The sequence below is a fragment of the Bombyx mori genome, chromosome 19 (assembly GCF_030269925.1).
Source record: "Bombyx mori chromosome 19, ASM3026992v2".
Lineage (NCBI taxonomy): Eukaryota > Metazoa > Arthropoda > Insecta > Lepidoptera > Bombycidae > Bombyx > Bombyx mori.
In genome coordinates this window covers 132,399-160,298 of record NC_085125.1, presented here as the reverse complement: position 1 = coordinate 160,298, position 27,900 = coordinate 132,399, and the positions used below count along the sequence as shown (strand labels likewise).

Below are 27,900 nucleotides of genomic sequence, written 5' to 3'. Positions count from 1 at the left end.
CATTTATGTTGTAGATGTCTATGGGCTCCAGTAACCACTTAACACCAGGTGGGCTGTGAGCTCGTCGACCGATCTAAGCAATAAAAAAAACCACCAGATTTGTGATAGGTTAATTTGTGGATCGGCAGGATTCGAAATGACGTGTTGTGGCTGTTGTGGGCGACGTCGATGTCTTCTTCATGTCATCTCTGCAACGCTGTTATAGTCGATACAAGTACACAATTATCGAGAAAATTCTCGGGTAGTACTAGTCGTTTCCATATATGGTTCAGCTATTTGATAATAGATGGCGTTACACTTCTCGAGCGTTCTTGATATTACTAGTTCTTTTGATATTCGTTTCTGCTATTTGATGACAGATGATATTACTCTTACTGTCATAACACAATGTTTTAAAGGATTACTACCTATTACTTGACACAAGTAGGTACTTACTCCATCTACTTCGCCCCGGTTAGATTTCGACCAAGTAAATAAATAACACGTATGAAACTTAGATCCTGCCAACTCTGTGTGCCGTCAGGTCAGTGTGTTTCAATCAGCTGACTTCACTTGTACCTTTTTGGAATTCGGAGAATCCGCTCGATTGGGCGGGCTGCAAAACTTCAGACTTTCGAAAGCAATGCAAAGTTGTTGGGATTTTTACAATATTTTTTACATTAATTAATTTATTTAATAATTTTTACTCTTGTTCTCTTCACCCTATTCCGTTTTACAAAACACAGATAGCAAGGTTTTCATGAGAAAACTTGGAATATTCTATAAGGGTTTTAAATAATAAGATTCACAAGTATATATTGAAATTACTCATTTTTATTGAATAAATTTGTATCAGTGGAAATTGACATCGACAATAGTTAACAATTTTAATAATCAATTTAAAATATTAACTTAACAGTCCTAAGTTTGAGATGATTTAATTTGAACTTATTAATTCAGTGAGTTCAATTAACAATCAACATTGTCCTTAAATCTATGTACATATTATACTCGTAAATCTGCAAGACATCGTTTTTTCTTTCTGTTCATTTTTTTTTGTATTGTAGATGCCGTAAATCCTCAGCAATGCCAGGGGCAGAGCCAAGCCGCTGCCTATTCTGTCACTGATTATGGTCAAATGTTGATTATTCATGAAAATAAATAGAACAAAAATGACATTCTGTAATTAATTAATAGAATAGGTATCATAAAAGTGTTGTCATTATGTTCACACACACTAAGTATTAGATTAAATATTAACTATTCATGTTTGGTTCGGTTTCATCTGGGCACTCAGTGGCCACAGATGCAATTAAAGCTTACATTACTTACATTATACACCTGTAAAATATTAAGATAGTGTAGAATATAATACTACATACTATGAAATAACACTTGATATGACAAAATAATATTACTTTATTGCATATTATAAATTAGGTATGTTTTAATGGTGGTACTGCACGAAAGCCCATATTTGTTGGTGCCGCAGTCCTGACTGTTTATGTTGCAAGGTTGTCTGTGGCATTGCTGTAGGCTTGTCTGTTGTTTATATTAACAATGACTAGGCCATTAAGTAATTTACACAAATATGCCATAAAAAAAGAAATTAAGATTGGTAGTATGTAGAGCAGTGAGAAATTATACTACCATTTTAATGTTATTTCCACTTCAGTGCATATATATTCATTATTATACATAGGTTAGAGTATTACAAAATTTCTAATTAATTCCATCCCATATGTTTTACCAGCACCATTTTGGATAATGAAATTCACTAATAAAATATCTTGTGGGATTATTATAAAATCAGTCTTAAATAGTAGTATCAAGAGATTAAGTACAGATTCTTCGTTATTATCTACATTGATGACAACAAGCTAGAATAGTCATAAACATTGTAGATTTAGAATTTATCTTGCTAAGCTCCTACTTATTTAGAAACGATTCTAAACAATTACAACTGTTATGTCATAAATCAACTTAAAAAACACAATATATATATATATATTCAATCATAATCACAAAATGGAATGTTATCCTAATGCTACTCTTATTACTAAAAGGCACTTGGTGAATTGCAATAATTATATCAAATGGCTCATTGGTCGATACAGGTACCTCAGCACTTACATATAACCCAACCCCATTTCAAATTTTAAAGCAATACATTATAATATTGCTAATGAACTTAGAAAAGTTTATGTCAGTGACTTACTGTATTTTACAACCGCGTCGTTTCTTTTCCTTGTTAGCTTGTTTATTTTTTTTTTTAACCAAATCATCTGCTGTCATATCAGAAATTACTGACAACCTCTTGGAAGTGTCATGAGTTTCTGATGCAAGTCTAGAATGAGTTCCTAAGTCTGATGGAAATGTGGAACTGTATAGGTTGTTATTTTCACTAAAGCTATGAGATATGTTCTGACTGCTGGACCCATTTTCTGTCGGATCCTCTGTAGAATAATGCGAAGCAGGCCGGATGATAACAGGATCAGGAAATCGTGGCTTTTTACTTGTAGATGGAGGAAGGGGCGGGTGTCTGTGCTGTAAACCAACTGGAGAATTATGAGTCCATTTATCGTTATCAAAAGATCTGGATTGTAAATTTGAAATATTGTTATTAGATTTCACTACATCAGACTTTTGTGTGATATACTGTTTGGAGAACTCCTTTGCTTTTAAAGCACTAGTTCGAGACTCAATATGTTCTTTCTCAAATGGCTCAACATAATTCAAATCTGAATCAACTGATTTACAAAGACGTAATCGATTTTCCTTAATCATATCTCGTGGGTTGCTATATGCATCACAGAGTTCAGCCTGTGGAGGGCTTGGGTATTCAATGTCTCTTTGTAAATGCTGTTGTGGCGCTACACGCTGCTGCTTCTTTAGCAATGCTTTCTGTCTGGCTTTTTCTTTTGCTCGTTGCAATTTTTTATATTCCCTTTCTTGTAATAACCTGGCTAATTCACCATCCTGTGCTTCTACAGCATACTTCATGTCAGTGAGGAGTGCATCACGGTCATTTGCTTCATGACTCAGCTCTCTAGCAAGCCTTGCGTCTCTTTCTTCTTGTTCCATGCGTCTTCTTATCTCCTCTAGTTCTGCAGACGAGAGACCTAATTCCTCTGGGTTTAAGTCATCAGAGGCTATAGGGGGAGGTGTCTTCATAGGTGCTCGAGATGAACTTGGTTGCTGGAGATCCTCATTGCGTTGACGACGTTGTCTCCGTAAATTTATCTCCGCCATCTCACGTGCGATTTCTGCATCTATTTCAGCTTGCCGACGTCGAGAATATTCACGCAAACGAGCTTCGTGCTCGAGGTCTTTCTGTTCGTTGACGGCGACAGGAAAATCTTCGCGGATCTGTTGATTTCTATACCTATTCTCGCAGAGGTGAGAAGATATCTCGCGGTCTTGCAAACGATGAGCAAGCGCTCCGTCGGTGCGCACAAGCCACTGTTCGCGCAGATCCGTTACGTGTCCGAACTTCGGCATAGTATCGCTTGCCTGAAACCCTGCCATCGTTCGTGCGCAACGCTAGAAAGTCGAGACTTTCCACAACGTTTGTCTTTAAGCGAAAATGTGGAGTTGCATTAGCAGCACGTTACACGAATTCGTTGTCAACACGACTATTCCGGACGTAAATAGTTGGACGATGACGGCACTAGTCAGTGCTAGTAACATCGCATACACTCTTACAACACGATAATATGTATTTGTATGCAGATACGTTTCACGACTTTCTGAGCGCTTTGTGAGCAGCGTGGGAACTTTTTAATTTCTCTCTGTGAACTAGTCAAACAATGGAAACAGAAAATTATCTATCGATGATTACTTTCGAATTAATGTATCCACCATCACTAACGCAGCTTTTATATTATATTCTTTGCTTAAAACCGTACATGTATATTTCGTAATTACATTATCTAGCAATGCTAGCATATTTTCCAAAACAAACACTTTTGTCATATAGTCATATTTAGTAGCTACCTACAGTAGGCGCGCGAGTTCATGTCCATCCTGAGGAATGCGGTAGTGCTGAACATAGTTAATTATGGTAATATCGATAATAGCTACCGATTTAGTCAAGAGCTGTCAATTTGGTTTAATGTGGTAGTTTTCCAATTACAGAGCATAATGCGACTCAGTGACGCACAATGCCGAATTATGCTGAAGCTTAATTGGAACGTGAATTAGTTTTCAAATGCATCAGCAGAGTGCGCTAAGTTAGCACAGTTTTAATTAGCATTGATTATTTCTAAGAAACTACGACGAAACGAAAGCCTTACAATTTTTTTCAACATTTAATAATATTACTAACGATAATATAAACAAAATTTCGATCAATGCCAACTTAAAGAAAAAACACTTGTCAATTTTTTGTCACTGAGTCGGTATCGATTACGAGTATCACGCGAGAGCAGTACTTTTGAGAGTGCTCGATTGTGCGAAGCGTTGCTGTAGTTGGAACATTCAACGTTGAGCATTATGCCGCATAATGCGCTCTTGTGCTGTAATTGGAAAACTACCTGTAACTAGCTCGTTTTGCAAATTATAAAATGAATGTAATAAGTAATTACTTATTTATTTCTAATAGAGAAAAATATTTTTTAAATTCCGATTCAATTACTATCAGATGAAAAGACAACCGATAGATCAGAGTCCGAATCAGTGTAGGTTTTTTTCTACCTGAACTTGTTGGAGTAGTTGGCGGTAGTTCTTTTGACGTTCAACAAGTATGTACTTTCATTTATGTTGAATAATTTTTTTTTATTTGATTTGATTTGATTTGGAAGCGGAGTAGTCATGGACATGAACTCGCACGCATACTGTAGGTACCTACGTGTATTTATTAATTAGGTAGGTACCTACCTATGTCATTTATGGTAGCATCGGGAGGAGAATAGGTAGGTAATAAATATGCAGTGATTATCTATGGGTCACTCCCATCAAATGTCATCAAATGGACTTTTTGGCGGGAACGCGAGGAGTGAAGTTGTGTGATTTGTTTTATTTTGTCTATTTAGTGTTTCTTCAGATTTAAATGTGTAATAACGGTGGTTTTTTAACTGCTTAATATCTGTAAAAGTGCACAAATGTGGGAAATGAAACAAAGCCGCTGGACGTAACTTCTCGGGATCCTTCAAAAAGTCCACTGAAAAAATCTTATTAAATGACCACCATTTTACTGAGATTATATTTCATCCCATATCATCTCATATCATTTCATTTCATTTCATCCCAGTTGATTAATGTCTCAAATTAATCATATTCATTTCATTTCACTCCATATTATCATTTTTCATAAAAATAAGAATATAAATTAAAATAAGATATGACTTAAAGGTCATGATTACCCTAATACCCATAAATCCATAAATTACCATAAATCCCTTAAAAAAATATTCATCAAATCCCTCTATTATTTTTTGAAATGATGATGAAAAATGATAATATGGCGTGAAATGAAATGAAGATGATTAATTTGAGATCAACTGGGATGAAATTAAATGAAATGAGATGAGATCATGTGGGATGAAATATAATCTCATTAGAATGGTGGACATTTAGTGAGATTTTTTCAGTGGACTTTTTGGAAGACAAAATAAAACAAATCACGCAACTTCACTCCTTGCGTTCCCACCAAAAAGTTAAAAATCTCTCTATAATTATTTAAGGTGCTGCTAGCCAAAATTATGGTAGATGGAAGACAATTACGGTAAGGTTAAAATAAAATTGATCTTATCCGATTCCAGGCGACGCGGATGGGGCAAAGCAAAGCCGCCGCCGCGCCCTGGCCCAAAACATGACGTCTAATCAGATCCCCAGATCCACTCTCGGTGCTTTAAGGTTCTCCAAGCACCGCTCACCGGTTTCCGCCCTCGTCGAACTCGGCGACTGTGACGAAGAGTTCGACATGCGAACTAACCCATAGACACAACCCACTGTAGATTCATTCGCGAACTAGCTGGTTTTATGTCATTAGGTCCCTTTTGGAGGTGTTCGGGCAGCTATCAGCATATCCCATCCCTTCTGGCTATGCCTTTGCTCGCCCACCTGTCCTGATGATCTGATGAAACTGGAAAGACATCCGAGCTACTAATCATCCCTAAATCACAAAAAAAGCAAGACTTTAACAAACCTGTTTTTTTTAAAGGGATTTTATGACCTGGTAACTAATACCTTTAGGTCAAGGTAACAAACTGTACATTTGAGTCTTACTACTCAACCAAGCGAAATGCGGCCCCCTTCCCGATTCCCCGCACGCTCTACCGCTGTTGCCCACGACACCGCGACGGGTGCGCAAACCGGCGCATGCGCAATGTAGGCGTGAGGTGGTGGTTTGCAATATTTGAGAAGTGTCTAATCTATGACTAGTAGGGTTACGACGTTACCGTGGTCACTCGTTATTTTTGCGCGCTTCTTTTTGATTGTTATAGTTGTTATTAGTGTATTTTTTTGCCAAATATTGTTGTTGTTGATTTAAAGTTTTACTTGTTGTTGTTATTATTTAATTGTAAAAATTAGTAAAACCATACATAGCGGAGAACGCAGATTTTAAAAATTGAGTTTTTTGAACTGGAAAACAAGAAGAAATCTTACATTATTCCGATCGACAATATTATTAAAAGAACTTGGCAAGCAACGGGAGTGTCAAAACGAACAATAATGAGAATTAAAAATGAATTTAAAAAATTGAAAGAAAGTTCTGCGTTGGAAATACAGATCCCAGAAGCATCAACATCAGCGACCTCTCATATGACTCTTGTACCCAGGCTTACAACACCTCGCAAGAAGCGATGTCTGAGTAATAAAATTAACGTAGACAGTTTTACTATTTGTGCCATACGCAATATAATAAGTAATTTTTATGTTGTCAAAAAGGAAGAAAAAATATTAACTCGAATTCCGAATAAAACGCACATCGATGAATAATAAAGCGCACATATCACTATCCGTCAAATTGACAGCACTGGCAACCTACAGAAAGAATTTAGGGGAATTCCCTAAGCATAACATTTGAATTTCTCTCATCTGAGTTGTCATGAATAAAGTGGGGTTGCAGCCCGTCATATTTATTTTGAAAATAGGAGAAATTTCCAAAAGTTCAGATTGATCGAGATTTCTGGTAAGGATTCGAGGGCCCCCTGAGATTGGAAATCTGAAGATGCAAGGTCAGGACTATACGGCGGATGCATTAACATCTCCCAGCCAAGCTCTTAATTTTTGCTGAGTGGCTAAAGATGTGTGAGGTCTAGCGTTATCATGATGGAAAACGACACCCCTTCTGTTGATTAATTCCAGCCGCTTTTTCTCAACTTCTTGCTTTAATCTCATCAGTTGTTCGCAGTAGAATTCAGAATCGATGGTCCTGCCTGGTGGTAACAGCTCATAATGAATAATGCCCTTCCAATCCCACCACACACACATCATCACCACCACATCAACCCGGGCTTGCGAGTTAGCCCGGGTTTCGCCAGTCTGTGAAGCCTGACCGGCCTTTGACCACGACCTTTTTCGGACGTTCTTGTCGTACCTGATCCACTTGTCCAATGTTCGGTCTCATTACGTCGTAATAAAGAATCACAAATGAGTACACAGTTCATGAACGGTCACTGGTGTTTGAAAGGCCTAAAAGCGCCGATAGTGGATCGGGAGGATCTTAAATGAATTGTTTTTAACAGTATTTATGGCTAGGCTGTATGATAGTATGTTATGTGTGCAAAGAAACTTTATTTCTAAAACGTAACGGTTTATTGTTTAGAATTCAAGTAAGATATTTTCAAAAGCTGAAATACAATTTTCGATAATATAACACAGCAGACAAATAAAAATACAAAATTACCTGGCACATTCGCGCACAATCCATTTTATGCATGTATGAGTTTACCTGCTTTTTATTTTACAAGTCACGAGACAGAGAGGTAGTCAACGCTGCTTTGCGAGGACGCCGTGTCAAACTACTTACACATCACAATGTCCATTGTTCGGTGTAATATGTTAAAATTTACATCAATTAAATTGACACGACATTATTCAAAATTCGAGTGTAAAGAGGGGTAAGCTATTCTTTGCTTATTAAATTTCAAGTAATACAAAGACAAAAGTGTTCTAAAAATACAATTATGATTTACAGTTTATGTGCATTCAAATTAAGTAAACTAGACGATGACTGAGCTTTGCTCGGTATTTTTTTTATATTTTATATGAAAAAGACACAAATAATATAAATAAACAAACCAAACACTCATTGGCTTCGGGTGGCTTAACAACGCCATTTGCTGAAATAGCTTAATAGTATTATTATTCACCAATAGATGTCGGGAAGAGTCAATCGATAAAGTTGAAAATTGAAAACACGATTAAAACAACATTTTCTGAAATAATTCGTAGCTAGATCGATTTATCGCCCACAAAATCCCCTGTATACTAAATTTTATGAAAATCGTTGGAGCCGTTTCCGAGATTCAGATTATATGTATATTAATATACAAGAATTGCTCGTTTAAAGGTATAAGATATGTATCAATATTTTTATTATTTATCAATTCTGTAACAAAAAAGTTGCCTTGACTGTGTAATTTGCTATTATATACACACTCGTAGTACAGGTAGTCATAAAATTGAAATCACGAATTTGAGATCAAAGTTTATGAGAATTGAATTTCAATTACATGGAATTTAAATAAACTTGTACATGACGGAGTGATGAAGTCCTGGTGGTTTTAAAAGGCGTGACGTCAGGCATGCTGAGGTCACTTATCATCAGCGTGGCCACTCATGTTTGCTTAGAAGTAGCCGTTTATTTCCTTTTTTTAATATTCCAACCACCCTCCTATAGTACAACATTAGCTTAATACCGGTCACTCATATTCGCACGAATACGCAAACCCGCAAGTGTAGGACGACATTTGCAAATGATTATGCAAAGTTTTCGCTGCATTCGTGGTTTTCCAAGCTGTCGGTTTTTTAACAGACATCAAAGCGCGCGAGCCGCGATCTTTCGCGTAGTCTCCCACACATTCGTGTGACCAGTTGACCAGTTGCGCCCAGGATTGCGAAGGCAACGGACGTTTCGCTATTTTCATAGATCGTGACGTCTACTGTGTAGCATATCTTCATCAAAAGAAATCCCATAAAAACAGCATGGCTGTTAACGATGTCTGGGAAAGAATTCAAAACTCTTTTTCTATTCAATGTTCTATTGACGAATTAAAAAGGAGGAGAAATTCGTGAGACATTCATAAACAAGTCGCACCATTCGTGGAAAAAGGTCGCAAGTGAAAAACTCGAACTTTTCAGGAACGTAAAAAAACTGTTTTGTTAAGAAATGGTAAATCCTAGATGAAAATGTTCTTAAGAGACTTCATGGATAAAATTAAGCTGCATATATATCTGTTATTGATTTAAAACAATATTGAGTAGTTTTCGAAATAATTTGAAATTAATCGGTTACGTCTTTAATCCCCGTTATGATATTATGACTTTTAGGAATAAGTAAAGTAACCGCTTTGTTGCTACGGTGTTCACACGAATCATAGCTTCGTAATTTTAATTACGTATTTCTTGCCGACAAAATTGACCTAGCCTATGTATGTGTATAAAAAAATACGCCTTTGTTGCGGAAGAATTAAAATAGAAATAATCATAGTAAATGAATTTATGTTTTTATTACAAGTTTAATAATAAAATAAATATGTCTGTATCACTAACAACTTACTTATTCTACTCTGACAGAAAACGTTAAAATATATTTAATAAATCGTTTTTTTTTACTACAACAACATTTGTTTGCTATTATTTATGTGAAAATTGAATGCTTAAGGTAGTAATTAAATTTAAATTGTTAATATGAACATATTGAATGAAATCAACCAGATTAATTAAACAAAAGGACTGGATAATAATGTTTAAAAGTAAATTAGTCAATAAAATGCTCAAGACGTACATAATCTTTTATAAAAACCAAGATAATGCGATCGTATGTTATTGCCCTAACAAGGACTTATCAAGTCTCTGTTGAAATTTCTAGAAATTGGAAATAGACCATTGTATATCTGCATTAGCGCCGATAATACTTGGTTACTTTCACTCTGAGCCTTTCTGTTCTGCCTTCCCTTTCTGTAATTTGCATTGGTATTAACCCTTTAGGTTCTTCTTCATAAATATCATATTTCATATTAATAATTATAGGATTTTGGAGATCAGCAAATAATCGTTTGATTTTAGACCACAAAACTTTGTTGCCAGCGGTATCCTCATACCAGTTTTTAGCAAGTTCAACTAATCGTTTATAATTAAAGAAATTCTCTTATATCATGTGTTTCACAATACATACTTCTTCGTATTTACTTTCGCATTGCGAACGATTGAGTGCTTTTCATCTGGTAAATAATAAACTTGTTTTTTTTTGTTTCTACATGCTGCATCGAGTCTCCTTCATTCTGAGAATGAGATTTTTTTTAAAAGTCGTGGATAATTTTTACTTGCAACATCTATACATACATATATAGTGCAAAACTAAATAGTTTCGGTTTTGTCCTGAACAATTCTCCGAATAGAACGATATTTTTCTGATACCCCTGGATGCTTCATTTTGTAAAAAAATCCATAGACATCTATTTTATTGGCTTCCCCTTTCGCAATTTCAGCAAGCCGCATATAGCAATAACCACCTTTAGTTAAAATATGATCAACAGTGAAATTTTATACTAGGTATTTTGTTTGCTTGCGAAAAACTCCGACCTCCGATTGAGGTGCGCTCAAAATTTTTTCGAAATCAAGTTTACTACTGATTTTTGTTTTTCTGTGCTATTTTTTGTCCCGTATATCCCTTATGTCCCCTATATCCCGTACAATTTTTTGTCCTTTAAATAATTCTCGTATTCGTATTTCAATTGCTTTTTCTTTTTATCATCCGCTTGTTCCTACACCTTCATGTAACGCATAAAAAAATTTAGGGTAGAAAAATCCGATGTATAATTATTATTATTATTATTATATTTTCGCAAATAGTTACTACATTTTCAGTATTTAAACTTTTTGGGAAATTATATTCCAAAGTCTATGCTATTAGTCTTTTCGAATCTACCAGTGTCATACGTTTAGGCTTAGATTTTACAAATCTGATAATAAAATACAATTCTATTAACGCTCAGAATTTCCCAAACATCAATAATATATTTATTCGTTACACTTTTTTCTTTTATCTACTTGGATCTCTCGTAACTTTTTCTCTTCTCTTTTCCTGTATCCACTAACGGTATGATTTACCAAAAATTTTGAATATTTTACTTCTTCACCTGCCAGGAACTTTCATCTCGCATTCTTTTTTAATTCTTTTCATTGCTATTTGATTATTGTTATGGGTAAACTACGATGCGATGAAATTTATATCATTGGCAGTTTAAATAGGGTTTTCTTTTCCACTGACTTTCTCCTTTTTTTTTTTTTTTTTTTTTTATTGCTTAGATGGATGGACGAGCTCACAGCCCACCTGGTGTTAAGTGGTTACTGGAGCCCATAGACATCTACAACGTAAATGCGCCACCCACCTCGAGATATAAGTTCTAAGGTCTCAGTATAGTTACAACGGCTACCCCACCCTTCGAACCGAAACGCATTACTGCTTCACGGCGGAAATAGGCGGGGTGGTGGTACCTACCCGTGCGGACTCACAAGAGGTCCTACCACCAGTAATTACGCAAATTATAATTTTGCGGGTTTGGTTTTTATTACACGATGTTATTCCTTAACCGTGGAAGTCAATCGTCAACATTTGTTGAGTACGTATTTCATTAGAAAAATTGGTACCCGCCTGCGGGATTCGAACATCGGTGCATCGCTTCAACACGAATGCACCGGACGTCTTATCCTTTAGGCCACGACGACTTCAGTCCTCCTCCGCTAATTCTAAAATATTTGCATTATGCGATTGTGTTTCTTTTGATCGAGATTCTTTGGTTGATTCTGTATAAAAGTTTATAGTTTCCGACAACTAATACGGAATCACATTGTCTAGTTCCACTGTTCTGTACTGTATTACTTAAACTAGTTTATGATCCATCGTCATAAGAAGAAGAACATTCCTTTGAGACTTTATTTAGATTCAATACCATCTTCAGTAAAACTCATTGACATGTCATGCATGCGCATGCGCATCAAGTCATTTACGTTTTCTTTCAATAATATCCATAACTTTACTTCTACAGTACAGTTTGCAGGAGTATCGTATTTAAATTCGCGTAAAAAAATGGTACCTATATACGTATTCAAAATGGTACACATATGTTTAGATCAATGATAGTTATCTAGGTAGCAGCATGCACGTGAGAACTATTCAGCTAGTGCCCATGCACCACTCTCGTGCGTGATAGATTTAAAAACAAACAGAAATTTCGTGATACAAATTTTTGTATAATCAAATTTCGCAAGAAATAAGTAAATATTAAGTATTTTGTGTGGTTTATCCAACTGATATACTAATGTTTTTGTTTTTAATTATAATTACGTTACGAAATATTTTCAAAATATACAGTATAAAATTAGGTATTTTCATTTAAAAATTAAAATCCAGCGAAATTAATCATAGAAGAAGCGAGCTTATAATATTACGTATGAATGATTCTCAAAAAGTCACGTATAAAAAATACGTAACTGAACTTGCGCACTTCACATCTTCATCAAATATCGTGTCAAAAGTGTGCATGTTCATTTATGCACGTATATTTTAATAAAATTGTGTATAAGTAACAATAAGCTTTTATTGATAGGGAAAATTTCAGAAATGACCAAATATAACAAAAATTACGTAATTAATAAGGCGAATCATTTAAAAAATAAAAATCTTAGCATTTCGCAAAATTTGCAATATCTCCGTCATTTTTTGGAATATTTTTTTCAAACTTGTTAAGCACATGTGTCATGGTCTCCTTTAACGAATAGTGAAATAAAAAAAATTTGAAGTAATTGTACTTGCGACTTTCTTCTACCAATGGTGCGAAGTGTAGGAGGAAGCGCAAACGGGTTCGCAAATTGAGTACCGAACCCATTTGCACAGCCGCTAAGTTTGCGAATGAATGTTTGACGGCCCTTCACATGCTGATTTTGATGCGGTTTTTATTTTTTTTATTTTTTTAATAGATACTGTGATTGAAGAGGAAGGTTTATATGTATAATAACATTCATTAAATAGTCGAGAAATCAATAATAAATTACAGTTTCCGAAGCGAAGCGAGGGCGGGTCGCTATTATTATAAAGAAGCGCCCAGAAATCGTTGAGGTGCTTTTTCGCAAATATTGTCAAGAAATATAATAATGGGCGACTTCTGATTGACTCATTATTTTTCGAGAGATGTCAAATGGTAGACACGCGGTGACCGTCGCAGGTGGAAACCGCTCAAAATGTCGCGCGGGAGGGCAGCGCGCGTGGCCCTCGCGAGACGTCACTCAGCATGTTAATAAAACTTACTGCATTGTGGCCAGTATGCACGATAACACCAACAGGCACAGATAAGCCTATTTTCCCTCGTTCTAAATTGATCCTTGAATGTAAATAAATATCTCTCTCTCTTCCCAGCTATTTATCCCACATGGTGGTGGGGTCAGCTTTCCTGACTTTACTCCTCCACTTCGCTCTGTCTTCGACATCCTCGTCAGCAACATTGCATTCTCTCTTGTCCTTCAGCACTACGTCCCTCCACCTTGTCTTGGGTCTGCCTCTAGGTCTCCGACCGGGGAGGTCGAGCAGTAGCGCCAAATTTCCGACGTAGTCAGGTTGCTTCCTTTTCACGTGACCATACCATCTCAGCCTACTCTCCTGCATCTTGTCGGCGATGTCCCGTACACCTAGACTTCCACGCACGTACTCGTTGCGGATTTTATCGAGCCTAGTCACGCCGCACATCCACCTCAGCATTTTCATTTCAGCAACTTGAATGGTATGTACGTTCCTTTTGGTTGCCGCCCATGTTTCGCTGCCATACATAAGAACAGGCCTTATTATAGTCTTATAGATCATACCCTTGAGCTTAACGGGCATCCTCCTATCGCAGGTGACACCACTTACTTCTCGCCATTTTAGCCATGCTGCGGCTATTCGGTGTTGAATGTTGCATTTTAAATTTCCAGATCTGTGCATCATAGTACCCAGATACTTGTATTGATCGCACATGTTTACAAGTTGACCGTCAATGGAAATCGGACTGTTGTCACCTGGATCTGGGTCATTAAAAGACATGTAATGTGTCTTCGCAACACTCAATATTAGGCCACCGGCTTGTAACTGCTGTTTCCACAACAGGAGTGCCTCTCGTAGCTTTGTGCGGCTCTCGGTGCAGATAGCAACGTCGTCTGCATAGATGAAAGTCCACGAGGCTGAGGACTGCGCCACCTCAGTGAGTGAGTCTATAACCATGCCGAACAGAAAGGGACTCAGTACTGAACCTTGATGCAGACCTTCTGCAACTGCTATTGGTTTTGTCTGACCCACTACTGTCCGTACCATTGACCTCGCATCCCTGTACATGTCAATTATGACGTTAACATAATGTTCGGGTACAATCTTCTTGCGAAGGCTCCACCAGATCGTATCTCTTGGCACACGGTCAAATGCCTTTTCCATGTCTAAGAATGCGACATACAATGGCCGAAGTTTCTCACGATACTCCTCAGCGATCGTATTTAGAGCAAACATAGGGTCGGTGGTAGATAAGCCCTGTACAAAACCATAGTGATTTTTGGATAGTGAACACTCTGATCTTAGGCGGCTGTCAATCACTCCTTCATACAGTTTCATAGTATGGCTTAACAGCTTGATCCCGCGATAGTTGTTACATTCGTACTTACTGCCCTTCCCCTTATAAATAGGAACTATGGTGCTCAATCTCCACGCCGCTGGCATTTTGGAAGAGCGCAACACACAGTTGAAAAGTTTGGTGAGCGTTTCGATTCCGTGCTCACGAAGGCACTTCCAAGCTTCCACTGGAATACCGTCCGGTCCCGTGGCTTTCTTGTTGGCCATCTTTTCTAACGCCATTTTGACCTCATTTGGACGTATTGGAGGTATAAGTCCAATGTTCCTGCCCACTTTTGTTAACTGTATAGCAGCTTGAGTAGGGTTTAGTAGCTGTTCATAATATTGATGCCAAGCTGATAGTACATCACTATCCCCATACAGAAGCTCACCATTTGGATCTTTAACAGCCCGACATCTAGTGGGATCCCTCGTGCTCCAACAACGCTGTTTAGCGAGCTTAAATATACATTTTTGACCTTCTTTTGTTTCCAGTTGCTCGTACATGGTCTTTAGGGCAACTGCGCGCTCCACTGCCACTATTTTCTTAGTCTCCTTCTTTATTCTTTTATATCTTTCTTGGTCTTCAGAAGTTTGGGTGGACTGCCAGGTCTTAAAGGCATCTTTTTTCTTTTGAATGGCATTTTGTACTGCTTCTGTCCACCACCAAGTCTCTTTATTGTTTATTCTACCACCTTTTGTACGACCAAGAGTAATATTACCAGCTTTTACAATGGATTTGCTAAGGTGATCCCATATATTGTCAATATCCAACTCAGTATCAACTTTCAAGTTGCTCAGATGGTTACAGAATTCGGGGATCTTATCTCCTTTTAAGTTCCACCATTTGGTTATTTCCGGAGTGTGAGATGTTTTAGTTTTAGATGTTTTCTTAAAAAGCATATCCATTACAACGATACGATGTTGAGTAACGGCGCATTCTCCCGGGATGACCTTGCAATTTGTTACCCGGCCTATGTAAGCTCGATTTACTAATATATAGTCTATCTGCGATGTTGTTTGTCCACTTTTGTATGTAATTGTATGTTCTGGCTTTTTAGCAAAGAAAGTATTTGTTATAGCAAGATCAAATGCAGCAGCTGTTGAAAGAATAACTTCCCCCTCCTCGTTTATAGTGCCAAATCCATGACCTCCGTGCACTCTTTTAAAGGCCTTATTTTCTGTCCCTATGTGACCGTTTAAGTCCCCACCCAACAGCATTGTCTCCTTCGAAGGTATTTGGCGTAGATGATCTTCCAAAGTTGTCCAAAAACTATCTTTTTCAGCCCTGCTACAACCCGCCTGGGGAGCATAAGCTGATATCACATTTATGACTTCCCCTTCAACAAGTACTTTTAGAGACATCAGCCTGTCGTTAATTCGATTTACTTCTAAGAAGTTTTCGAGGTGTTCGGCTTTGACAGCGATTGCTACACCATTTCTTCCATGCCTAGCGCCTACATACATGAGTTTGTAGCTTTCTCCGATGTTAAGGGCTTTTGCACCAGTCCATCTGGTTTCTTGAAGGCAAGCGAAATCTACCTTTCTACGCTTGAAGAGTGAAGCAAGTTCCTTTGTCTTCCCCGTTAGTGTTCCAACATTCAATGTAGCGAAGCGGAATTTCAGGCTACAATTTGGGACTAACTTCATTAGCCGAGCCCGTCCATGACTCGGTAGCCCTAGTATATTGTTCGCAGATGTAGGGCGATATTTCTGCGCGTCGTTTCGCGGCGACGCCCTATTCGTTATCCCAAACGTATTATGTAACCTGTCCATTTGATTACTAAAATTTGGCGAGTTTTTTGGGTTTATTAAAAGGTACCGATTGCCATCTGACATACCAAAACCTACCCCGCTTGAAGTAGGGAAAACCCCCAGATAGGTGATGTGTCCGGGTACAGTTATTTCCTCCTGTACATAGTGGTTGTCTGGTTATCCCGCCAGAGTTTCGGTCGCCAGAGCCTCGTCCGTTGGTCAGCAGGGTGTACCACGAGCAGGTGAGGTTGACATTTGAGATGGTAAAGATCTTAGTTCCATCCCCTTACAACCCCGAATGTAAATAAATATATATATATTAAAATAAATATATATTAAAAAATATTTATTTCCAAGCTCATTTTATCGTCAGAAATTCTCTCAGGTTGAGTCCGTGAGCTCACCCTCCCGTCCGGCCGTAGCTGGAATAGCCATAGGAATAGGCTATCAGCGAATAGGTAGGGGAAAAAACAGATAAAAATATTCATTCCATAACATTTATGTGTAGCGGTAGTTGTCACAGAACAGAGGAGTTTTTGACAGATTCATAAACCTTTTAAAATACATTATTTATTCGTAGTAAAATACTTAAATATTTATTATGTAAGACAGCGGCAGCGGTAGGCAGGGGTAGGCAGCGGCTTGGCTCTGCCCCTGGCATTGCTGAAGTCCATGGGCGACGGTAACCACTCACCATCAGGTGGGCCGTATGCTCGTCTGCCTACAAGGGCAATAAAAAAAAAAAAACATGTCGTGAGTCCGCACGGGTAGGTACCATCACACTCCCGAGGGACCTGGGCGGGCCCCCCGGCGCGTACTCTGCGTGGCCGGGGGCTCCGTCTGTGGGGGAGTTTTGCTGGACTTCCACCGGGCGCGTCCGTAGGTGGCGGATAACGGGATCCTCTGGGAACAGTCCCACTCCCAGGGGTATCGTCCGGTCTTTTTCGTTGCAAGGATTTCTAGGTGTTAGGTAGGTAGGCTAGGTGTAGGAGTAGGGTAGCCTAGTTAGGCTTTGCAACGAAAGAGATCGGATGACGCGGACCAAAACCAGCAGGGGGAGTTGCGGGCTCTCCACGCCCTTCACTCGCTGAAGGGAGCTCCTCCTGGAGACGCTCGGGCTCCCTCTCTTTTCCCCTTTCTTCCCCCTTTTTCTTTTTTCTTCGGGTCACGTCCGACCCGTTTCGGACGTAACCCACGGGTGGTGGTGGGCCACTTTTGGCCTGCCCTTTGATGGAGAAGTGAGCCGGCGTTGCTTACGCATCTTCCGGCCGCTGGTCGCCATGTCCCCGGCTTCGGCTACAGGGGCACGCCCTCCAGAGGGGGGTACCGGTATACCGGCGTGGCTTCGTGGTTGTTGCTCTAATGAGCGTCGGGCGGTGGTCTGTCGTGTTGCTCGTTGCACTCGGCGGGCCGCCGGCCAACCCGTAATCCTCACCGCGTGGGGGACGGGGGCCGCTGCCGCGAGGCACGGGGCCGCGAGGACGTAAACCTCTTTAAAAAATGCCCCAATCCTAAGCTCTGGTGCCCGGCGATGGGATGAATGGCTGGAGGGAGTCCAGTCCCGAGGGTACCAACCAGACCCCAGGGGACCGACCCCTGGTTAATAAAAAAGGAAACAAAACATGAAATGGCATCTGTGAGAAAAGTAATACCCCAGGAGGGTACCTCCCGCTCCGCGGGGGGAGAATCCCTCCGTGCGGTCGAGCGATCGGCCGCACGCTGCCCCACCGTTTCTGGGGGGGGCACACACTGTCACGCAGAAGGGGGCGACAGCACGGGTCGCGTAAGGGACAGGGTCCCCACCGTGCGCCTCGAGCGCTGCGAGAGCCTTATCTCGCTCTACTCGGCGCGGAGCTCCGCGAGGGGCGACGCGTCCAGTGGGCGGGAGACACCGGCGCTGTTCACCGACACTCGACAGCGGACTCGGCGGAAGCGGAAGTCGGCCCGACGGCCGGCGTCCTCCGCTCCGTCTGACTCGTCCGAGGGTGAGCCTGCCAGCGCCAAATATATGGCGTTGGCGGAAGGGCCGGCGGCTGCTGCGGCGCCGCCCGCCACAGATTGTGACGCAGTCTCTTCTCGCGGACTGGCTGCTGCCTCCTCGGCGCAGTCCAGGGCCGCCTGCTGTGAGGCAAGAGGAAAAGCGGAAACCGGAGAGGTCGCGCGTTTGGAGCGCTGCCTGGCCGGGGTGGGTCCCTCTGACCCCTTCCGAGCATTCGAGGTGGTTGGGAAATTGGTTTCCGCAGTCGTGGCAACATCCGGCGGTGGACTCAAGGGTGACTGCGTGCGGGCCTTAAAATCCGGAGCGGCCACCCTAGAAGAACGTCTGAGGGAAGTGGTAGACCGCACCACAACGACGGAGACGGCGGGCTTGCGGCAGGAAGTGGCCCTGCAGCACGCCCGCCTCGAGCAACTCTCGAACGAGAATGGCAAACTTCGGGCGGAGAATGGGCAGCTGCGAGTGGACATGGCCGAGTTGAGGACCATGGTTGCCGACCTCATCGAGCGGCAACGCAGCTCGGCCCCTGCCCCTCCTCCGCCCGAAGCGGAAGGCCTCAGTGAGGTGGACGAGTTGAGGCGGCAGCTCCTCATACAGGAGGCGCGCAGCTCCAAGGTGGAGCGCGCGAGACCGCCCCTCGCTCACGAGGCTAACGGAAGTACGCCTGTGCCGGCACCCCGCAGGAGTGTGCAGCCCGCTGTAAAAGCATACAGCGGGAAGAAGAAGGCTACACCCGCGCGAGCTCCCGCTGCGGCTGCACCTAAACCCGCGGCTGCAGGGGCGCCGGCACCCACGGCCCCTGCATCAAAACCGGTGTCCGCTCCTGCCCCGTCCCAGCCTGCGAAGGCGGGGCCTGGCAGGAGCCGAATCAAAAAGAAGGGGCGGACCAACGCCGCCAAACCGGCACCGACCCCCCAGCCCCGCCCACTGCCCCCAGCCCCGGCCAACATGGACGAGGCCTGGACGACGGTGGTGCGGCGAGGGCCCAAAAAGGTTGCGGCGCCTGTCGCGCCGCGCCCCAAGCCCGCCCCTACGGCCGCCGCTCCCCGCCAAGAGGGTCGAGCGGAGCCTAGGGGCCGAACTAGACGAAGGAGGCCGCGCGCCCCGCGGTCGGCTGCAGTAGTCGTGGAGCTGCTGCCGGCCGCCAAAGAACGGGGCATCACGTACCACGACGTGATGACTCAGGCGCGCGGCGGCGTAAATGTGGACGCCCTCGGCGTGGAGGGTGGCCTGAAGGTCCGGCAGACGGCCAACGGGGCCCGCCTGGTAGAATGCCCCGGCGCGAATTCCAGCGCCGCGGCAGAAAAACTGGCGGTCCGTCTGCGGGAAATCTTGCCGGACCCCGAGGTGGTGCGCATCGCGCGGCCCGTAAAAATGGCGGAGGTGAAGATTACGGGCCTCGACGAGTGCGCCACGAAGGAGGAGGTCGCCGCGGCCATCGCGTCGCAGGGCAACTGCGCCCTCGCCGACGTCAAAGTCGGGGAGCTCCGGGCGACGTACTCCGGAACCCGGACGGCGTGGGCGCGTTGCCCGGTAGCAACGGCGAACCTCCTGGCCACCCCTCCACAGGGTCGGCCTTCGGACAGCCCAGGATGGCTGCGCGTGGGCTGGGTAGTGGCCCACGTGCAACTGCAGGAGAGCAGGCCGTGGCGTTGTCTTCGGTGCTTCGGCACCGGCCACGGCCTCGCCAAGTGCCCCTCGACAGTGGACCGCAGCGACCTGTGCTTCCGCTGCGGCCAACCGGGGCACAAGGCAGCCTCCTGCACCGCAGCCGCGCCGCACTGTGTCTTGTGCGACGCGGCTAAAAGGAAGGCCGACCACCGGGCCGGGGGCCCGGCGTGCAAGTCCGCCCCCTCCTCTACAAAAACGAGGAGGGGCGGAAAGAAAAAGAAGCCGGCTGCAAAAAGGGCAGCCGGTGAGTCAGCTCCCGCCGCGGCACGAGAAGAGCCGCAGGGCGGGACAGACGAGGGAGCGATGGACGTAGCCCCGTAATGGGTTGCGTCCATCGCTTCCTCCAATGTAATTTGAACCACTCCGCCAGGGCACAGGATCTCCTCGTCCACACCATGGCGGAGTGGTCAATCGATGTTGCTGTCGCCGCGGAGCCGTATTTCGTCCCCACCGACCAGGACTGCTGGATCGGGGACGTCGACGGCTCAGTGGCCATTATATTACGACAGTCCGCGGCGTTACCCCCCTTGGATATGGTGGCCAGGGGACCCGGGTACGTCGCGGCTAGGATCGACGGGACCGTCGTGATCGGGGCGTACTTTTCTCCGAATAGGAGCTTCGCCGAGTTCGAGCGGTTTCTGGGCGGGCTCGAGGCGCTTTTACACCGCCTCGGGTCCCGCCCTGTTATCGTCGCGGGGGACCTCAATGCCAAGTGTACGGCTTGGGGTTCCCCCCGCACGGATTCGCGAGGCGGGGCCCTTTCGGAGTGGGCGATCGCGACTGGCCTCTGTCTCCTAAACAGAGGCACGGTCGCGACTTGCGTGCGGTGGAACGGGGAATCTCACGTGGACGTGACGTTCGCGTCCCCGTCCGCCGTGCGCCGCACCCGCGGCTGGCGCGTACTCGAGGGGGCGGAGACGCTCTCGGACCACAGATACGTCCGATTCGAGCTCTCCGCCTCCTCCTTGTCGTCGTCGTCAGCCGTGGGCGCCCGCGGCGAGGAGGAGCTCCCGCAAGGTGCGCCCCGTTCGTTCCCCAGGTGGGCCTTGAAACGGATGAACAAGGAGTTGCTGATGGAGGCGGCCGCTGTTGCTGCGTGGGCGCCAAAACCCGCGCGACTCGCGGACGTGGATGCGGAGGTCGACTGGTTCCGGGGCACCATGGCAAACATTTGTGATGCCGCCATGCCCCGGGTCGGCCCCCGAGCACCACGTGGGGGTGCGTTCTGGTGGTCGCCCGAGATCGCAAGACTCCGCGAGGAGTGCGTGAGGGCGCGCCGCCGGAGCGCACGCCACCGCCGCCGCCGTCGTCGCGACGCTGCGTTCGCGGAGACGGCGGCCCAGCTGCACGCTGACTGTCGTCAAAAGCAGACGGCGCTGCAGCTGGCCATCGGCGAGGCCAAGAAGCAGAGCATGAAGACTCTCCTGGAGTCGCTCGACGAAGATCCCTGGGGGCGCCCATACAAGATGGTTCGCAGGAAACTGCAGCCGTGGGCGCTCCCGGTGACCGAGCGGCTCCAGCCTCGGCAGCTGCGGGAAATTGTTGCGGCACTCTTCCCGCCGGCAGCAGGGGGGGACTTTGAGCCCCCCCAGATGGACGCCACGTGGGGCACGCCTCCGCGTCGCCCCAGCGTTCCCGCTGCCGAGGAGCCCCCTCCCCCTATCACGGGGGCGGAGATCCATGCGGCCGTGTCCAGAATGAGAGCGAAGGACGCGGCCCCCGGCCCTGACGGCGTTCACGGCCGGGTCTGGAGCTTGGCCTTCGAGGCCCTAGGGGACCGGCTCGGGGGGCTTTTCGAAGCGTGCCTCGAGTCGGGACGGTTCCCGTCGAAATGGAAGACGGGCAGACTGGTCCTTCTGCGGAAGGACGGGCGCCCCGCGGACTCACCCGCGGGCTATCGCCCCATCGTGTTGCTGGACGAAGCGGGCAAGATGCTCGAGAGGATCGTCGCGGCCCGCATCGTCCGGCACCTGACCGAGACGGGTCCCGATCTTTCGGCGGAACAATACGGCTTCAGAGAGGGCCGCTCGACGATAGACGCAATTCTGCGCGTGCGTGCCCTCTCCGACGAAGCCGTATCCCGGGGCGGGGTGGCGATGGCGTTATCCTTAGATGTAAGGAACGCCTTCAACACCCTGCCCTGGTCGGTGATCGCGGGGGCGCTGGAGTATCACGGCGTCCCCGCATACCTCCGCCGACTGATCGGCTCCTACCTCGAGGGCAGGTCGATCCAGTGCATCGGACACGGTGGGGCGATGTACCGCTTCCCCGTCGAGCGCGGTGTTCCGCAGGGGTCTGTCCTGGGCCCCCTGCTGTGGAACATCGGCTACGACTGGGTCCTGCGGGGCGTCATTCGGGGTCCCCTCCCCGGGCTGAGCGTAATATGTTACGCCGACGACACGTTGGTCGTGGCTCCGGGGAGGGACTACCGGGAGTCTGCCCGTCTGGCGTGCGCAGGCGTGGCACACGTCGTCACAAGGATCCGACGGCTGGGACTCGAGGTGGCGCTCGACAAAACCCAGGCCCTGTTGTTTCACGGGCCGGGACGAACGCCGCCTCTGGGTGCCCACCTCGTGATCGGAGGCGTCCGCGTCGGGGTCGGGGTGACCGGTCTTCGGTACCTCGGCCTTGAACTGGATGGTCGGTGGAACTTCCGCGCTCACTTTGCGAAGTTGGGCCCTCGACTGATGGCGACGGCCGGCTCTTTGAGCCGGCTGCTTCCAAACGTCGGGGGTCCCGATCAGGTGGCGCGCCGCCTCTACATGGGGGTGGTGCGGTCGATGGCACTATACGGCGCGCCCGTATGGTGCCACGCCCTGACCCGCCAGAACGTCGCCGCGCTGCGACGTCCGCAGCGCGCGATCGCGGTCAGGGCGATCCGAGGATACCGCACCGTCTCCTTCGAGGCGGCGTGCTTGCTCGCCGGGGCGCCACCCTGGGACCTGGAGGCGGAGGCGCTCGCTGCCGATTACCGGTGGCGTAGCGACCTCCGCTCTAGGGGGGAAGGGCGCCCCAGCGAAGGTGTAGTTCGAGCGCGGAGGCTCCACTCTCGGCGGTCCGTGCTGGAGGCGTGGTCTCGCCGCTTGGCGGATCCGTCGGCCGGCCTCCGAACCGTCGAGGCGGTCCGCCCGGTTCTCGCGGACTGGGTGGGCCGCGACCGCGGATGCCTCACCTTCCGGCTAACGCAGATGCTTACCGGCCATGGTTGTTTCGGCCGGTACTTGCACAAGATAGCCGGAAGGGAACCGACGGCGCAGTGCCACCACTGCGCGGACCGCGACGAGGAAGACACAGCGGAACACACATTGGCGCGTTGCTCTGGATTTGACGAGCAACGCGCCGCCCTCGTCGCGGTCATAGGAGAGGACCTCTCGCTGCCGCGCGTCGTGGCTACGATGCTCGGCAGCGACGCGTCCTGGAAGGCGATGCTCGACTTCTGCGAGTCCACCATCTCGCAGAAGGAGGCGGCGGAGCGAGAGAGGGAGAGCTCTTCCCTTTCCGCACCGATCCGTCGCCGTCGAGCCGGGGGCCGGAGGCGGGAATACGCCCGTACGTCCCGGCCCCTGTAGGTGGCGGCCTCCCCCCGGTGAAGGTCAAGGGGCGACCTGAGGGGGTGAGGCCGCGCGGCGCGCTACCAGCACTCTAGCGCGCTGCCGTGGAGTGAATAGAGCGACCGGTCGACGGTGTATCGCGTCCCGACCCGGCAGGCTGGTTCTGGTCCAGCGGGGTATTCCGGGACACCAGCGGCACCGTCTGGGCGGCCCGACGGGCTGCTGTACCGAGACGGCCGACGTTTCAGAGCCTTCGATTCGCCTCGAAGGCTCCGTCGGCTGGGCGTCCTTGGGGTGAGCCGCGCCGTCTGGTTGTAGTGTTGACCGCGGTAGCCCCCCTACCTCATCCGGGTTCTGACCTCGGAGGGGATCGGACGTCGGGTGTAAGAGTGCAGAGGAGTCGTTTAGTGGGTGGGCTCTAAAATCCTTGGGCCCGCGGTCTGCTCACAACACCATGCAGATCGTTGAGTCTCACATACCCCGCGCGCCCCTTTTGCGCGGGGACCTCGTAGGAGGTTCGGCCCTCTACCCGAAAAAAAAAAAAAAAAAAAAAAAAAAAAAAAAAGGTACCATCACACTGCCTATTTCTGCCGTGAAGCAGTAATGCGCTTCGGTTTGAAGGGTGGCACAGACGCTGTACTGTAAAAACGGAGACCTTAGAATTATTATTTCAAGGTGGGTGGCGGCATTTACATTGTAGATGTCTATGGACTCCGGTAACCACTTAATATCAGGTGGACCGTTAGTTCGTCCACCCACTTAAGCAATAAAAAAATATGTTGCAAATCCCGGGCAGTAAGACCTGAACCGTCGGTGTAGGTACCGATAAGATCTTTTTTGGAGATTTTTTTTGGTCGGTCGGTTCGGTTGTGTTCGGTTCGATTTCTCTGCTCCCGTAAATAAATTAATTAAAAATAAACTAACACTTCATAATATCATTAAAACATATCAAAGTAGCGTTAAAGGTGTATAAATAAGTAAAACTATATTATAAATAGTGCTTTAAAACGTTATTTAATTGTAATTTTGCTTGGTGAGTGTGTAATATTTTGTAATTTGAGGGTAATCTGACCGGCAACTTCGTAAATTTTCTTTACATATTTTATTGTAATTTATTTTAAAATGATGACTCGCAGCATCAAATTCACAGCTTCGTATTGCTTTAGAACAATTAAAAAATACTCGCGAAAAATATGATATACTTTTACAAGAAAGTGAACAAAATGAAGAGGAAATGCTGCTCTTGCTAGGGTCAGTGTTAGCAACTCTCCGGTTTGAGCCCCGTGAGCTCACTTACAAACGTTAGGGTGAAACTGAAATAGCCTTTCAAGGCTATCAGCATAGGTAGGAAAAAAAAATTAATAAAAATAAAATGTATTATTGTCTGCCGTATTTTATTTCTTCATTTGGTCAATTTTTGTTTTTAATCGGTTTTTTTTTCGAGATTTACAATTTCACTGTTTTAGAATAACACTTAATTTAAATGTAGTACCTGTACCCTTTAGATAAATTATTTAACGTTTGATTTTGCTGTACGAATGCCTTGTATTTATTTAAAATTCTTTTAAAGCAGACAAGTAAATTCGGCGAAGAAACCTCCCATACTCTACGGAGATGAAGTATCTCCGCCCGTGAGATTTGTGATGATGACAGCAGCGCACCTCAACATTCAGTTGGATTTCCACCCAATTGATCTCTTTAAGTCTGAACACAAAATGGACGCTTTTAATCAGGTAAACTACGATAAATCTCTCAATCTCTTTATTTATTAGTTTGTGATCGAGGACCCCACACTTCAGCATGGCACTTTATAGTCACATCAACGAGGGACCGTCTACACTAATTGAGCATCAACAAGGCAAACTTGCTGACGTTCCGCCGACACGTGCTCATATCAGGTTAAGAAGAAAACTTCATTCTTCTCACAAAGAAAATCGTCATTTAAGTATTTCTTTTTCCAAGTGAGCCTTTCATGTTCTGATTTTGGAAGCAATTATTCTGTAATATTATGTTTTGTTATCGTTTTTAATAGCACAAGAAGAAAAAAACTACTAAATTTTCTAGTATTATATCCTCAAAAGCTCTAAGAGATTTTCGTGATTCACATAAATAGATAAGGCCAGATGAAAGTGAACAAATAATACAAGTATTTTTCTTTATTTTATTACCCTTGTCGACGCGATGATGAATAGTTAAATTATTTAAATGTTAAGTTAATGATTGTAAGGGTGATTTGTTAAATGTAAACATGTTGTAAACTCGCTCTTCTTCACAGTGAATGCGCAAACCTACTGTGTCGTCAATGAGTTAAGCTGAACTAAATTAATTTCCAATTCTATGGTATGTGAGTAGCAGCCGTTAACGGCGACTATGATGTTCCGCCCACCCGTCACTCGTGTATCTTGAGACGCGAGGTCTCGCTGTCCCTATTGTGAAATCTATGTAAACGTTAAAACATTTTTTACCGTTGACGATTAATGTAGATGTATGATTAATAATATGTAATGGATGTGAATTTGATTTAAATGGAAAAAAAACATGATTCTAGATTAATCCACTTCAAAAGGTGCCAGTGTTGAAAGTTGATAAAGATGTGATCTGTGACAGTCACGCTATTGCAATGTACCTTTGTGAAACTACTAAATCTGAAGATTTGTATCCAGGAAGTGCTTTGGCCAGGGCAAAAATAAATCAAATGCTTTTCTACAATGCGACAACTTTATTTCCAATTGACAGTTTCATACTTGTGAGTACAGTTACACAAAATGGTAGTTACATAAATTTGGATACACATATATTAATTTGAACCGTTGCGTTATTTTTATTTTCAGTCTGAATATTTTTGTGGAAAAATGCCATCTGGAGTTAAAGTTGATGAATGGTTTAATTCTCTGCATTACCTAAATACAGCTCTGTCGGTTTCTCCATGGCTCGCTGGAGATCAGGTAACAAATCTGTACTTAATTCATTCTTCTGTACTCGGCTATCACTGAATGTCTTCATTGAAGGGTTAAACGGCTTGACTGACATCGTTTGTATTTAAAACAAATACTTTGCAGTATTCTATGTAGAGTGGCGCGGCTTCCTTCAAACCCAATGTCTTCTTTTAACACTGCGAGTAATTTATTTAAAGTAGGAAGTTCTTTTTTACCGTATAAAACTGGTGAATTTTATGGCGAATAGCACATAGATCGAATCCATCCAAACCTATTTTTTTGCACGTGGGCGACTCTTCCCTGGTGTGACAATCCTTTTCTAAGTACTAGCCGCTACTTTTCCTTCTTGTGTTATCCTCGAAACTGTTTTCTAAGACACACCTGCATTTTTTTTAATAGATATAAAACAAAACAGGCACGTCAGAATTTTCAATAGTGTTGTTAAACTTTGACGAAATGTTTAAATCTTAATAAACAATAATAAAATACTTTAATCTAACAATAAGTACGAAACCATAAAAAAGTCCCAAGTAAAATGGTAAAAATCACATAACTGGTATCCCCAACTAACTACCTGTCATGACGGCTACTCTCTTACGAACATTGTTTATTGGTATCAAAACCCCCTGATTCTTCAGTTCTGCTTCACAAAACTCCTTCACCTTCAATATTATTTCACGACCGGCACTTTTTACAACTTTAGACATCGTAAATAATAGTTTAAATACGACAATTGAATAAAAAACGCAATAGTAACGAACACAACAACACTTGACAGCACCTGATAACGACAAATATGGCCGATCTGTCATATTAGTTCCATTTATCCCCGTGGGACTTCTTCCAGTTTAGATTCATTCAACGTTCTTTTCAGCTTCCTAACTATTATATATTTTGATTTCAATGCAAGACAACGTCATCTTCACAGGAAACATCAATTAATTTGCTTGATTTTATTCTCTAGATGAGGATTTGCGACTTTTGCTGTGCTTCCACCATTAGTTCCATGGAGACGGTCGTTAATGGAATCAAGAAATTTGTTTACTTGAAGAGGTGGATGGATGAATTGGAAAAACTACCTTGTTTTGAAATCAACAGACGTGGCTTAGAGCGATTGAAATATTTTATGAGTCTTTACAAGCCAAACTAAATGAACCATTTTATTATTCAAATGAGTAGATGATTAAATTATTGGTTTGAAAAAGCTACAAA

General features: G+C 44.5%; 2 protein-coding genes across 6 annotated transcripts; one reads left to right on the top strand and one right to left on the bottom strand.

Annotated features, from left to right (window-relative positions):
• The first annotated feature begins 421 nt into the window (after positions 1-421).
• LOC119629955 (glutathione S-transferase 2) lies at positions 422-27,900 on the top strand. Of its 5 annotated transcripts, none has more exons than XM_062673842.1 (5): positions 422-523; positions 25,326-25,485; positions 26,301-26,498; positions 26,584-26,697; positions 27,653-27,900. In XM_062673842.1, the coding sequence occupies exons 2-5, from the start codon at positions 25,396-25,398 to the stop codon at positions 27,836-27,838; spliced, it is 588 nt and encodes a 195-aa protein (XP_062529826.1). In that variant the 5' UTR covers positions 422-523; positions 25,326-25,395; the 3' UTR covers positions 27,839-27,900. The 5 variants fall into 5 exon arrangements, with proteins under 5 accessions (XP_062529826.1, XP_037873490.1, XP_062529825.1 ...); XM_038017562.2 differs by lacking the exon at positions 422-523 and adding an exon at positions 5,477-5,704; XM_062673841.1 differs by lacking the exon at positions 422-523 and adding an exon at positions 5,477-5,704 and having other exon boundaries at positions 25,323-25,485.
• On the bottom strand, positions 792-4,087 carry LOC101746759 (uncharacterized). The gene has a single exon (XM_004926158.5). It carries the CDS (start codon positions 3,505-3,507, stop codon positions 2,194-2,196), a length of 1,314 nt encoding a protein of 437 aa, XP_004926215.2. The 5' UTR covers positions 3,508-4,087; the 3' UTR covers positions 792-2,193.